Raw genomic sequence first — 11,640 nt, 5'->3', positions numbered from 1 at the left:
TCCTGAGAAGATACACTGTAAGTAAAGGGAACTTACCCTCTAAAACGCGGGCTGTATTATAAAGCGTTACCAAAAAGAGGGACATATTATAAATGGATTTTTCATTAAACACTAGTAAATAACTGTCGGTTCTGTTGGGGTAAACTCCACAGTCTTTAGCTAACTGTTGTTTTGGAAAAGTTTTGAATATCTGAATTTCAGTATCTGAATATTTAACTGGAACTTGGGTGTGATATCATTCCCAGCTCTGGCATCCGAGGAAAATAAAATGCGGAAAATCTCTAAAATATCACAGAAGTATTGTTATAATGTTTTAAACATGTTTGGCGTAAAGTATCACGATGTCTTTAACTGTGTGTTTGTGTCGGTAAAGCTCTGTGTGGTATGTGCCTGTAGCGCCTGGTCGTCGTGGCCTCAGGAACTGCTCAGGTACAATCATTCCATAACAATGAGTTACGCAACTATTGTGGAAAGGTCTGTTTAATAGAACATTACAGTACAGAACATTACAGGCACAAGCGTGAGGAAATGTTTCTGTTATTTTTTTTAACAGAGAAAGAAATTGATGCAATTCGGTTAATGAACATGTAAACATGTTCCAATGATCCAAATACTCCAAAATTATTCAGTATATATGTAAACCCCCAATATCTTCCAATTATTTTGTCTATAAAGTTTAATAATGTGATCTTCGTGCATCACAACCCTTGCTTCATATCACTGGCACTGTACAATGTATCAGTGTACTATTTAAACTGAATGACTCTGTTTACATTGCAAATAAGAAGATTACAGAGACACTTTGACAGATTGTGGTGTTTCAAAGCAAAGATTGCTTTGAAAAGTTGATTCTGAATGTAGTCATCACTTTGGTTTGAAAACATTGAGTTCTCAGACTAGAGTTTTGAGGAATTCTCTGAAGTACTAACCAGAAAAATGTTAGCAGTCCAAGTCTAATCTACAAATAGTTTAGTCTTAAGTCTACGTGGTCAGTGTGGGCCACACTTGGAAGCAGATAAGGAAAGCAGGAGGAATGTGGGGAATTTGCCTCATTTGGGGAACATGGTGTTGGGGTAGATAAGACTCCAATTAAACTTCACTCTACAAAACTATCTTGACCTAGGGCCACAAATTCATCAGTCAGATGTTTTGTAGGCTAAGTGTCATTAGAGATGCTGATTGTGCCCTTTTATCCGGTGCCTTTGTTTTCCATGGAGGGCTTCCAGTTGAAACAATGGACAAGATCTTTTTATTTCCTGTAGGAAAGAGAAATGGAATATGATCAAGTGAACATATAAACATGCACTAGGTGAGTCTTTCCCTGTGACTGATGGCTTTCAGTATGCGCACTAAAGGGGGTCGTCCTTAGCCTTTATCATATTTAAAACTGCGACTTTGGAATACAATGGCCTGTGAACACCCTTCGATTACTTTCCAACACAACACGTACTTCCACACACTGTGGGGGAAAGATAACATTGCCTTGTGATAGCTCAGAGGAAATAGGAAGCCATCTGTCATTTACTAACCTTTCTTCTTCACGCATGTAAATAAGGCTTTGACCATTCTCCGCCTGTTTAGCCCAGAACTGGAGAAAATCACAAACAAGGCCACTTGGCCTGGAGTATCCTGTGCAGCAAACCACAAAGCATGTGGAGTCAAAAATGGCAACATGACCCATTACTCAGGAGGATTATTCAGTGCTAAACATGTCTGATAAAGCACACAGATCAGCTCTTTGAAAAATGGAGGCCGGCTCAAAACTCCAGCCTGCAGCTGTGAGTAAAGAAAGCAAACATCATTGTCAATGGCTCAGGAGTTTCAGGGCGCTCTGTGGTTTTTCTCATGGATAACTTTTGATCTAGAACAGCGGAGGGGGGAAGTGGCTCATGTGACTTCCAGACAGACAGGGCCACATATAGGGCTGAATGGAGCTTTGGCCAGAGCACAAAAAGGGAGGTGGTGGGAGGTATATGAGACCTGACTGCGGGACACTAACCCTCTCAGACTGGTGCTGGCCTCCGAAATCTCCAAGAGCATACATAATTCACTTAATTGGGTCTGTGTGTCAACTGCATATGACAAGTTACAAATCCCAGGAGAGGAGGATTTGCTTTTCTGCAGCGTTAAAAGTACTCAGTAGATTATACAGGTGACACAAAAAGCCACTCTTCAGAGTAATGTGCATTTGCTGTTTCATTATGTTGTTTTCTTTTTAATTCCAGCATTTCTCTTGTTTAATACACAGAATTTGACTGTTTGAGTGTTAAGAATAAAGAAAGCACCAGTTCAAAAATGCAGTCACATGATTCATTCGCTTGCTACAACAGCAGGAGTTGCAATTCTCTTGGGTGTACTTCTCTTTAAAAAGATTTAGTAATGCATTCTTAAAAACTATGAAATGAGAATTCCCAGATTGTGCCATTGATCTTTGGAAATATCTGGCTATGTGACGAAGAGTTTCTGAGCCCTGTAAAAAATCATTAAGTTTGAAATAAGCCTCTGTAATAATACAGCTGAGAATATAGTTTAATATGACACTGTGGTAAGAATCAATGTCTAATTAAACATAAATCAGCAAAAAAAGAAACCAAGAAAAAGAAAGCAGATTTAATGCAAATGTATTGACATGTACTGTGTTGCAAATCCTAAATATTTTTTGTTTCATTGTTGGGTGTACCTAAAATTGTGCCTAAAATGAGCTTGCTCTTTAGAAGTGGTGTCCACAAAACATTTGAATGTATAGTATAATAAAGCATTAATAATAATATACAGTATAGATCTGATTTTATTAGGTTTTTGGGCTTTGGTTGTGCTATAGCCTGGGTCCACCACTACTGCCAGTCCCCATCCCACAGTTCATGTCAGTTACCCAAAATAAGCATGCTTTTGATCAGGCCGGTCTAATCTGAATGGTATTCCTCTCCCAGTAGCCTCTACAGGACCCTCGTAATAATCAAAATCAGTCTATCTCTCTTTTATTAGCTTGTAATTACATTTCCATTGGCATTACAGTAACCTTTCTATTAAATTGGCCAACTGCACTACCTAATCATCCCTGCGATTTCTTCACATCACATTAATGACCTCTGTATGTGACACAAATGTGTATGAGAACTGAAAAAAATGTGTTGTCCTCCACACCCCTCTTAAGATGTTTGCTGCTGACTCAATCAGACTAGTAACAAAGTTCGGGCTAAATAAAGTGCATTTCACAAGAACTGTCCTTCTGGATTCCTGTCCTCAGTTATCATCTCTTGCTGATGGAGAAATGTAACCCCTTATGCTCTATGACCTTTTCGCCTCCTAAGGAGACAGGGAAAAGAAGCCAGGAAAGTCAGATTTATTGATATGGACAAAATAGCAACAATTAACCTAAACTAGATTTGGGTTGTGACTAAACACTGTGCAAGTGCTATTGACTGTATCACTAACATTTTTTATTTAATAAGGGTTGAAGCCTGCAAAGTTGTCCTTGTTTGTCCATATAGGATGGTTTATGTGTTCAAACATCTCATCAAATAAGCACACAAAATGTCTAATAGCCTGATCAAAACTTCAGTGTTAGCAGTATAAGACACAGCTTTGTGGAAAAACTACAGTTTTTACATTGCTTTGTTTGTGCTACATTTATAACTGTCAAAAAAACACATTTACATTATGTACATTATGAGTTTTTTTACATTGACCACAGAGGGATAAGCCATGTTAGTGTTCAGTGAACCGTTTGTCCCTCTGTCTGTAACTGAAATCAGTATCAAGCCCAGTATATTGACTGTGGTTGTGTCTCAACAGCCAACATTCACAAACACACACACACACTTCATCCATAATCCTTGGCTCTTGGTAGGTTCCATGGAGGTCAGCGTTTGCTGGACACAGCTTTTATTTTACCGTGATTATTTTTGGGCAAGTCACCCCGCAGCCTGTCAGGGGTGATCAGGCTCACGCAGGCCCATTCTTTCCGCTTGGGGGCCCCCATTCAGGACCCCGCACAGTCACTAGGCAAGCCAGACCTTACTCACAGGCTCAGTGCAGCCCAGTCAGCAAATACACCACCAATAGAGAATGAGAGCGACACAGGGAAATAAATACTTCACAGCTTTTTAACAGCTGGCCACCCCAACAAGCGTCTGGGGGCAAAACCAGGTTGTTTCCGGAAGAGATTTTGGTGGCTCACAGGTTCTGACCCGGTTGCCTTTTCATTGAGAAGTCCGATATACTGTCCATTTACAGGATCTAAAACTATAATTCTCATTATCAAGAGAGGTAGTTTTGTATTAAATTCTCTGGTGCTTACAGACATTTCATCCTCTTGTGCTATTCAGTCCCTCAATCCTCTTAAACTAGGGAATTAAGGGCTAAATAATGTGCATCACTTTGTTTGTGTGTGTTTAGGAATTAAGGTTGTGCAGGTTACCCACAACTAAACAGCACAAAATCTTGCTCATAGTTAGTTTTTTTTTGTTTTTAACTAAATATCTCTAAACCTTTCTCAAAAACTCTAATTCATATATAAATGTATGTTTTGGAAAGTCAATTTACTGTTCCTTGTTAAAATTGTATAGTAAAGATACTGCTGCCTCCTAGTGGTTGTTCTTTAAAATAACATAAAACCTAAAGGAGCACACATTTCAAAGCAATGTGTTGATTTGATTGTATGTTTGGTTAGTTAAATAAGTAGACGGTTACCCTGCAAAAACAAACAAACAAACAAAAAAAAAAACAGCATGACCAGCTCAAGCTATCTCTGGACTGGTGTTTTTGAAGGTTTAGCTGGTCTACAATTAGGACCAACCTGTGCAAGCTAGACAACCAGCTTAACTACACTGGTCAAACAGCATGACCAACAAGAGTGCACTTATTGACCAGCAAGACCATGTTTGTCCACCAACAAACCCAAGCTGGTTGATCGGCATATCAGAATTGCCAGCAGGACCAGTATCACAAATTAGGTTGACCAGCATGACCAAAATTAAATAATGTAAACTATGCTGATCAACAGCACATGTTTTGTGCTGCATTACCAGCTTGTCTTTCACTTTGACCTAAAAATACCAGCTAAGACCAAGCGAAACCTGCTACTAGCTAAATATGGATTTTTTTTATCAGTTTTGTTACAGAACTGAGAAAAACTGAGGTTTACAATGTTCTGACAAGAGTTAATGTATTTATTTACTTATTTAATTATTGTACTATATTTCTTATTCAGTGAAAAGAATTTGTATAATGTATACAAATATAAATACAAATGTACCCTAATCTTTGAATAAATTTATCAAATTAGAGGTTCTAAATTTTTATGCTTAAATATATTAAAATATCCTATTATTATTTTAATAAACGGGGAAAATCAATAGGGCTGCATAATATTTTATGGTAAATGTGTGGGTCCAAACAAATAATTATAAAATGTGATTTAAAGACACATTGATATAATCATCAACTAAAATACAAGTACCTTACCTACACGTGTTTAAAAGCCCCAAAATTTAAAAGCCCCAAAAGTGTATTTTAACTAGTGTGCACTAAACTGCGCACTACTTCAGGAGGACCACGTGACTGAAAACACTGGTCTATACCATTATACCACGCTCACAGGGGTGCGTTATTACAGTTCAGCCAATTGTTCACACAATATATTGTCTTCTTTTTGTTTATGCGTTGTGTTACAGAGTTTATTTTTGAGCTCTGTGTAATATTAAGCTCCTTGAAAGTACATCTCCTCTGTGAATAAACTGTTAATATCAGTTTATCAACCCCCCACAGTCTGTCGGTAGCTAACTTAGGTGGTATCTTCCAGGTCGTAGCAGGAGTGATGATGGCTGACGCTGTGTGTCAGAACAGCTGAAGCTCTGTGAATCAGGTAAACAGAGGGTGAGACAGGTGAACATGGCCTCGGCGGGGAGTGAGGAGGAGAGAGCGGGCGGTGGTAAAGGGATTAACGGGGATGTGAGCATGTCGAAGAGCGAGTACTGTAAGAAGCTGCAGGAGTGGATGTGGCAGTATTACTGCGGCTATGCCAACTGGCAGAGCTGGATGTTGATGTCGACTCTGCCGTTTCCTCCGTGTTTTTCGCCTCAGTCCGGCAGCCAGCAAGCGGCCGACTCGCCCGCCCCTCCGTTCCCCACAGCCTCCGACATCGCCAGCTGGTACAGCCAGCTCACCGTCCCGCCCCAGCACTCCACCACACCCGCTGCTAACGCCGGCAGCCCCGCGGCCTCCGCCTCCGCAGCAGCAGCGCAAAGCCCGGCGCAGGCCAACGGAAACGCGCCCGGGCAGCAAGCAGGTAGCTTAGCTAGCTAGTTAGCTTACTAGACCGCTAGCTAGGCTAGCTAGCAAATACACTAAGAATACAGCCGTTAATAAAATGGCTGGATGTTAGATAGATAGGTTAACTAGCTAGTTTATTGTGATTTGGCCTAATTTGTTTCAGTGTCAGGCTGTACCAAATGTAGTTAGTTTTGGTAAAGCACTGCAAGTGATTAGCTAGCTAACGCTACATAGCATACTTAGCAGCTAGCTAGTATAGTTAGCAACTGTGGTTCTTGGAAGTTTGTGAACCCCTCTAAGTTAAATAAATTTGAACCAATTCAATCCAATGCTTATTAGACTTGGTCATTTATTTATTGATAATCGTAATCCAATATTTTATGTCTGAAAGCTTTGCCTTGCTTCAGTGTCATGTGTGACCTCTTGTTCAAATAAACCTTTAAGTTAACTCTTAGCTAGTATTGTACATCAGCTTGAAGTAAGTTAATGTTAGCCAGTTATTCCGATTAAAAACATAAAAACACCTTCAGCTTAAACTCTGTTAAGTTGTTGAGTTTCATCCCATGAACTGTTTGTTCCAGGGTTTTCACAAAACATTTCTGTTGAATTAAGATCTTAAGATTTTTTTTCCCTTATTATCTCCCCAATCTACACGGCCAATTACCAAATCCACTCATTAGGACTTCCCCTATCACTAGTGATGCCCCAATACCAGGAGGGTGAAGACTAGCATATGCCTCCTCCGATACATATGAAGTCAGCCACTGCCTCTTTTCCAATTACCTCGTTCTGATAAATCAGCTTGGACATCCCTTTTTGGAGTGATGTGGGGAGAGAGCGCATCTACCCACCCAGAGGAAGCAAGGCCAATTGTGCACTTTCAGGGCTCTGGTAGCTGATGGCAAGCTATGTGAACAGGATTCGAACCAGCGATCTCCTGATCATAGTGGCAGCGCTTAGCTCGCTGGACAACTCGAAGCCCCTTATACCATTATTTGATAGAATAAGTTAAACTTATGTGCTTAGGGTCATTGTCTTGCTGCATGACTCACATTCTCTAGATTTAGCTCTAGACAAATCTCCTGATATTTTCCTTCAAGATTTGCTGTTATAATTCAGAATTAATTGTTCCATATTTGATGGCAAGCTATCCTGGCCCAGATGCAATTTATCATGCCCTAACCACCACGATACCGTACCACAGCAGACACGAGACAATTTAAAAGACAGGGATGTCCAGTACAGTCTTAAAGTGTGTAGTCAGGATAAAGTGTAGAGATATGTAACATTTAGGCTTGTTTAAATTGGTTCTCCTTATCTACATTTAGAACTTGTCTGATGAAGGTTTATGTCAAATGTATGCAGAACAATAGAGAATTCTAAAGGGTTCACAAACTTTTCAGTACATTTACACACAGCTTTGAGTCATTATATTATTCAAACTTAACAAACAAGCTCCCTCAAAACCTGACACCTCCACCTTAGAAGTGGCAGAAAAAAATAATTTGGCTACATGAAGATTCATTCTTTATTTTTATTTGCCCATACATCCCTTTTCTGTTTTAGGTAGAGAGTACACCATTCCCTCCCCTTTACACAGATTTTTAGCAGAAATGGTGGATTTCTTCATCCTCTTCTGTGTTAAGGCAACCATAGTGTTGTGGATTATGCACCTAAGTGGAATGAAGTAAGTCACAACACTCTTCTGTCATTTCTCATAAACTTATAGAATGGAAAATGCAATAAAGTCTGTGGTTTGTTAAAGCAAGCATTAAGTGCCATTGATCAACTCTGTCTGCAGGGACATTTCTAAAGTTGTAATGCAGTTTGTAGTGGAGGAGATAGATGAGAATACGTCTCTGGAGGACCTACAGAAGATGATGGCAGTGGCTCTAGTGTACAGGGTTTTGGTTTGTTTTTATGAGGTGAGTGAGAAGTTTTTGAACACTCTTCTCCTTAATTGATATACTGAAGTCAGTTATTATTTAGATGTCTGAAGCTTTGCACAGGAACTCTGTGTAAAGTTGTAGTAGTTTGAACTACAAATACGTACATGGATCTAATAAGAGGATGTGCTTGTTTCCATTTCCTCAGATATCATACTGTGAAATTAAACAGTCATAATATTACTTTTCTTTCTTTCTTTCTTTTTGTAAAATACTAATGACTGAACAATTGGTGGTTCACTCAGTTTAATTGTAATTTAATGTAATTTATATAATGAGTACTTTGACAGTGGCGTAAGTAAGGTTAGACACCCCTGGTCAAAATTTCTGTCACTGGGAAGAGTTGCAGTACATACTGCTGTCGAGCTAAAATCTTGTATTTTCAACATGGCAAACTGAAGGAACGAGAAATTAAATAACTGTCCTATTCTGATATGTGATACATTTTCATTGAAATTTAGAATCTACACTTTTGACAGATTTTCTTCTCTTCTTTCTTTGAATAAAGCTTTTGTTAGCAGTGATTTCAACAGTTTCTAAAAGACCCTTAAACCAATGACATATTTTTTTTTCCTCTCCCTCCAGATCATTTGTATATGGGGAGCAGGTGGCGCCACACCTGGCAAGTTTTTGCTTGGCCTGCGTGTCGTCACCTGTGATTCTACAGTCCTGGTACGACCCAACCGTGTCCTGGTGGTGCCTGCATCTAATGTCACCTTATCTGCGTAAGTAAAATAATGTCAGCCATATAGTTGTTAATAAAATAAGTGCACATAATATAAAGCTCTGATATGCTAATAACCTTTTTTTATATATATTTTTTTTATCCACAGGTCCACCGTTCGGGCCTTGAATAAGAACTTATCCATTGCGTTCCTCTTCCCCGTCTTCATCACACTGCTCTTCTTCCAGCACAACAGGACTGTATATGACATTGTGGCTGGAACCATTGTGGTCCGGCGTAGAGGAGCCAGATGACCGTAGATGAGCAGCTCTGGTTGAATACAGGTGCTGGTCAACGAATTAGAATAATTTGAAATAGTGCAATCATGAAATTCTTTGAATGCATTTTTGGTGCAGAAAGCAAATCAGGTGTTCACCGCACCTGTCCTACTCGTTAGACTAATCACAGAACTCGTTACCTGGAAAAAATTTGCTCAGCTGAGCTTTCCAAAAGGCCCATTTAGGCCATTTAACTGTTCAAGTCCACTTCCGAGCTCACCGACTTGTGGAACAAGCAGACCGGTGCTGACGTCTCCAGATCAACCACTTACCGTCGTCTGCGCGAACTCGGCTTCAAATCTCGCGTTCCAGCAGTAAAACCGATGCTGAACAAGAAACAAATGGAGAAAAGGCTGAAGTGGGCCAAAGAACACGGCGAGTGGACTGCTGAAGACTGGCAGAAAGTGGTCTTCAGTGACGAATCACGCTTCTGCATCTCCTTTGGTGACCAAGGTCCTCGTGTCTGGCGTCGTGGTGGCGAAACCTACAACCACGAGTGCGTGAAAAGATCCGTCAAGTTTCCCCAGAGCGTTATGGTCTGGGGATGCATGTCCGCTCGAGGTGTAGGGAAACTCTGCTTCCTCAAGAAGACTGTCAATGCTGCCGTATATCAAGATGTTCTGGAAACGTTCCTGATTCCGACTGTTGAGGAACAGTTCGGCGAAGAAGACTTCATATTTCAACAGGATCTTGCACCGGCTCATGCGGCAAAGTCGACCAAAGATTGGTTCACTAAAAAACAGCTTGAAGTTTTGGCATGGCCGGCCAACTCGCCTGACCTCAATGTCATTGAAAACCTTTGGGCCATCGTCAAGCGGAAAATTCGCGACAGAAAGCCTACTATGCTGGACCAACTGAAGCAGAACATCGCCACTGCCTGGGAAGCTGTGAGTGCGGAAACTTGCGACAAGCTGGTCAAATCGATGCCGCGGAGACTTCAGGCAGTCATACAAGCCAAGGGGGCAGCCACAAAATACTGAGAAAGTGATGATTGTAATTATGATAAAAATTATTCTAATTCAATGAAACGGTTTCTCCATTATTCTAATTCAATAAAACAACAGTGTCACAGTTAAATGGCCTAAATGGGCCTTTTGGAAAGCTCAGCTGAGCAAATTTTTTTCCAGGTAACGAGTTCTGTGATTAGTCTAACGAGTAGGACAGGTGCGGTGAACACCTGATTTGCTTTCTGCACAAAAAATGCATTCAAAGAATTTCATGATTGCGCTATTTCAAATTATTCTAATTCGTTGACCAGCACCTGTATATGAAAATAACCTTTTAGTATTGATGGTAAGGGAGTCTTGACTCCACTGAATCCTGCCTGGAAGATTTGTGGCCATAGATTGGCTCCAGAAATTTTGCTGTTTTATTTAAATGTGTTTGACTGATGTGTATTACAGCTTTGTGTTGTTGGTCAGCGTTTTAATTGTTGAACACCACAGTGCTTGTTAATTATAGGATTATGAAATATTTAAGGAAGAAACTTCCTTAGTGCTCGGGGATGCTAGGCCATGCATATTTTTGAATTTAGCATTTTATTGCTAGGCCTTCATGTATGTATGTATGTATGTATGTATGTATGTATAGTTTTCATATTGAAAGTTTTGGAAAACACATTTCTCTGGACTGTCTCTAAGGACTGCAGTCTTAACCACTTTATTCACTTCAAAGTTTTCATTAGTGTTAAGCAGTTTGAAACTTTGCAGACCAACCAGACAAGGCTTATCAGTAGCGTTTGTAGATCAGCTTGACATTTGGCAAACGTCGGCCGTGTCCGTGTCCTGTGGGGTACATTCCTCTCTTGCAGGCAGCTGGAATGTTTTACTTTATTTGTTCAGGTCATCACTGTCTGGAAGGCTGTAAACATGGCTGCCTTTTTCAAAGTATCTTAAAAACATCCTCCTTTCACAAGCTCCATCACTCTAACAACAGCATGATCATAATGCTCTGCAGAGCAGTGAAACTGATTAAATATATTGGGCTATAGTGTATGGTTGCACATGCATTTATTGATTTATTTGTTTATATGTTTGTATTAAAATAAAAACAAAGTAAGTTATGAATAACTTATAGACTTAGAGATGTGATGAGTTTGGTTAATTGGAGTGCAAAAGTGCATGTTCTTTTGCTTTTAAGATAATATTTTTAAAAAGCATAAATTCATTCTTGTACAATGATAAAAATGCAATTTTTCTGTATTTTATTGGGTACATCACTTTTTTTTTCTTTATTTGCAAAAAAAAAACATTAATTCTGAATGGATTATATAATTAACTTCAATCAGAGTTAATGGGCATTTTCTCACCTGATTTTTTACTCAGACTCCCTTTGTATGAATACAGCAATTAGGGTGCAGATCAAAAACTGTACTGAGACTCTTGAGAGGAAGGTGGTCTCAGTCCAGACCCTCATTAAC

The 11,640-nt window shown here is 39.7% G+C and overlaps 1 protein-coding gene across 1 annotated transcript; it reads left to right on the top strand.

Moving 5' to 3' along the window:
• Nucleotides 1-5,781: 5,781 nt before the first annotated feature.
• Nucleotides 5,782-11,304, top strand: fam8a1a (family with sequence similarity 8 member A1a). Its single transcript, XM_007249319.4, has 5 exons — nucleotides 5,782-6,289; nucleotides 7,840-7,960; nucleotides 8,075-8,198; nucleotides 8,805-8,944; nucleotides 9,053-11,304. Exons 1-5 carry the CDS (start codon nucleotides 5,893-5,895, stop codon nucleotides 9,195-9,197), a joined length of 927 nt encoding a protein of 308 aa, XP_007249381.3. The 5' UTR covers nucleotides 5,782-5,892; the 3' UTR covers nucleotides 9,198-11,304.
• Nucleotides 11,305-11,640: the final 336 nt, after the last annotated feature.

This window comes from Astyanax mexicanus, chromosome 3 (genome assembly GCF_023375975.1).
Source record: "Astyanax mexicanus isolate ESR-SI-001 chromosome 3, AstMex3_surface, whole genome shotgun sequence".
NCBI lineage: Eukaryota > Metazoa > Chordata > Actinopteri > Characiformes > Acestrorhamphidae > Astyanax > Astyanax mexicanus.
This window is presented reverse-complemented; position numbering and strand designations above follow the sequence as displayed.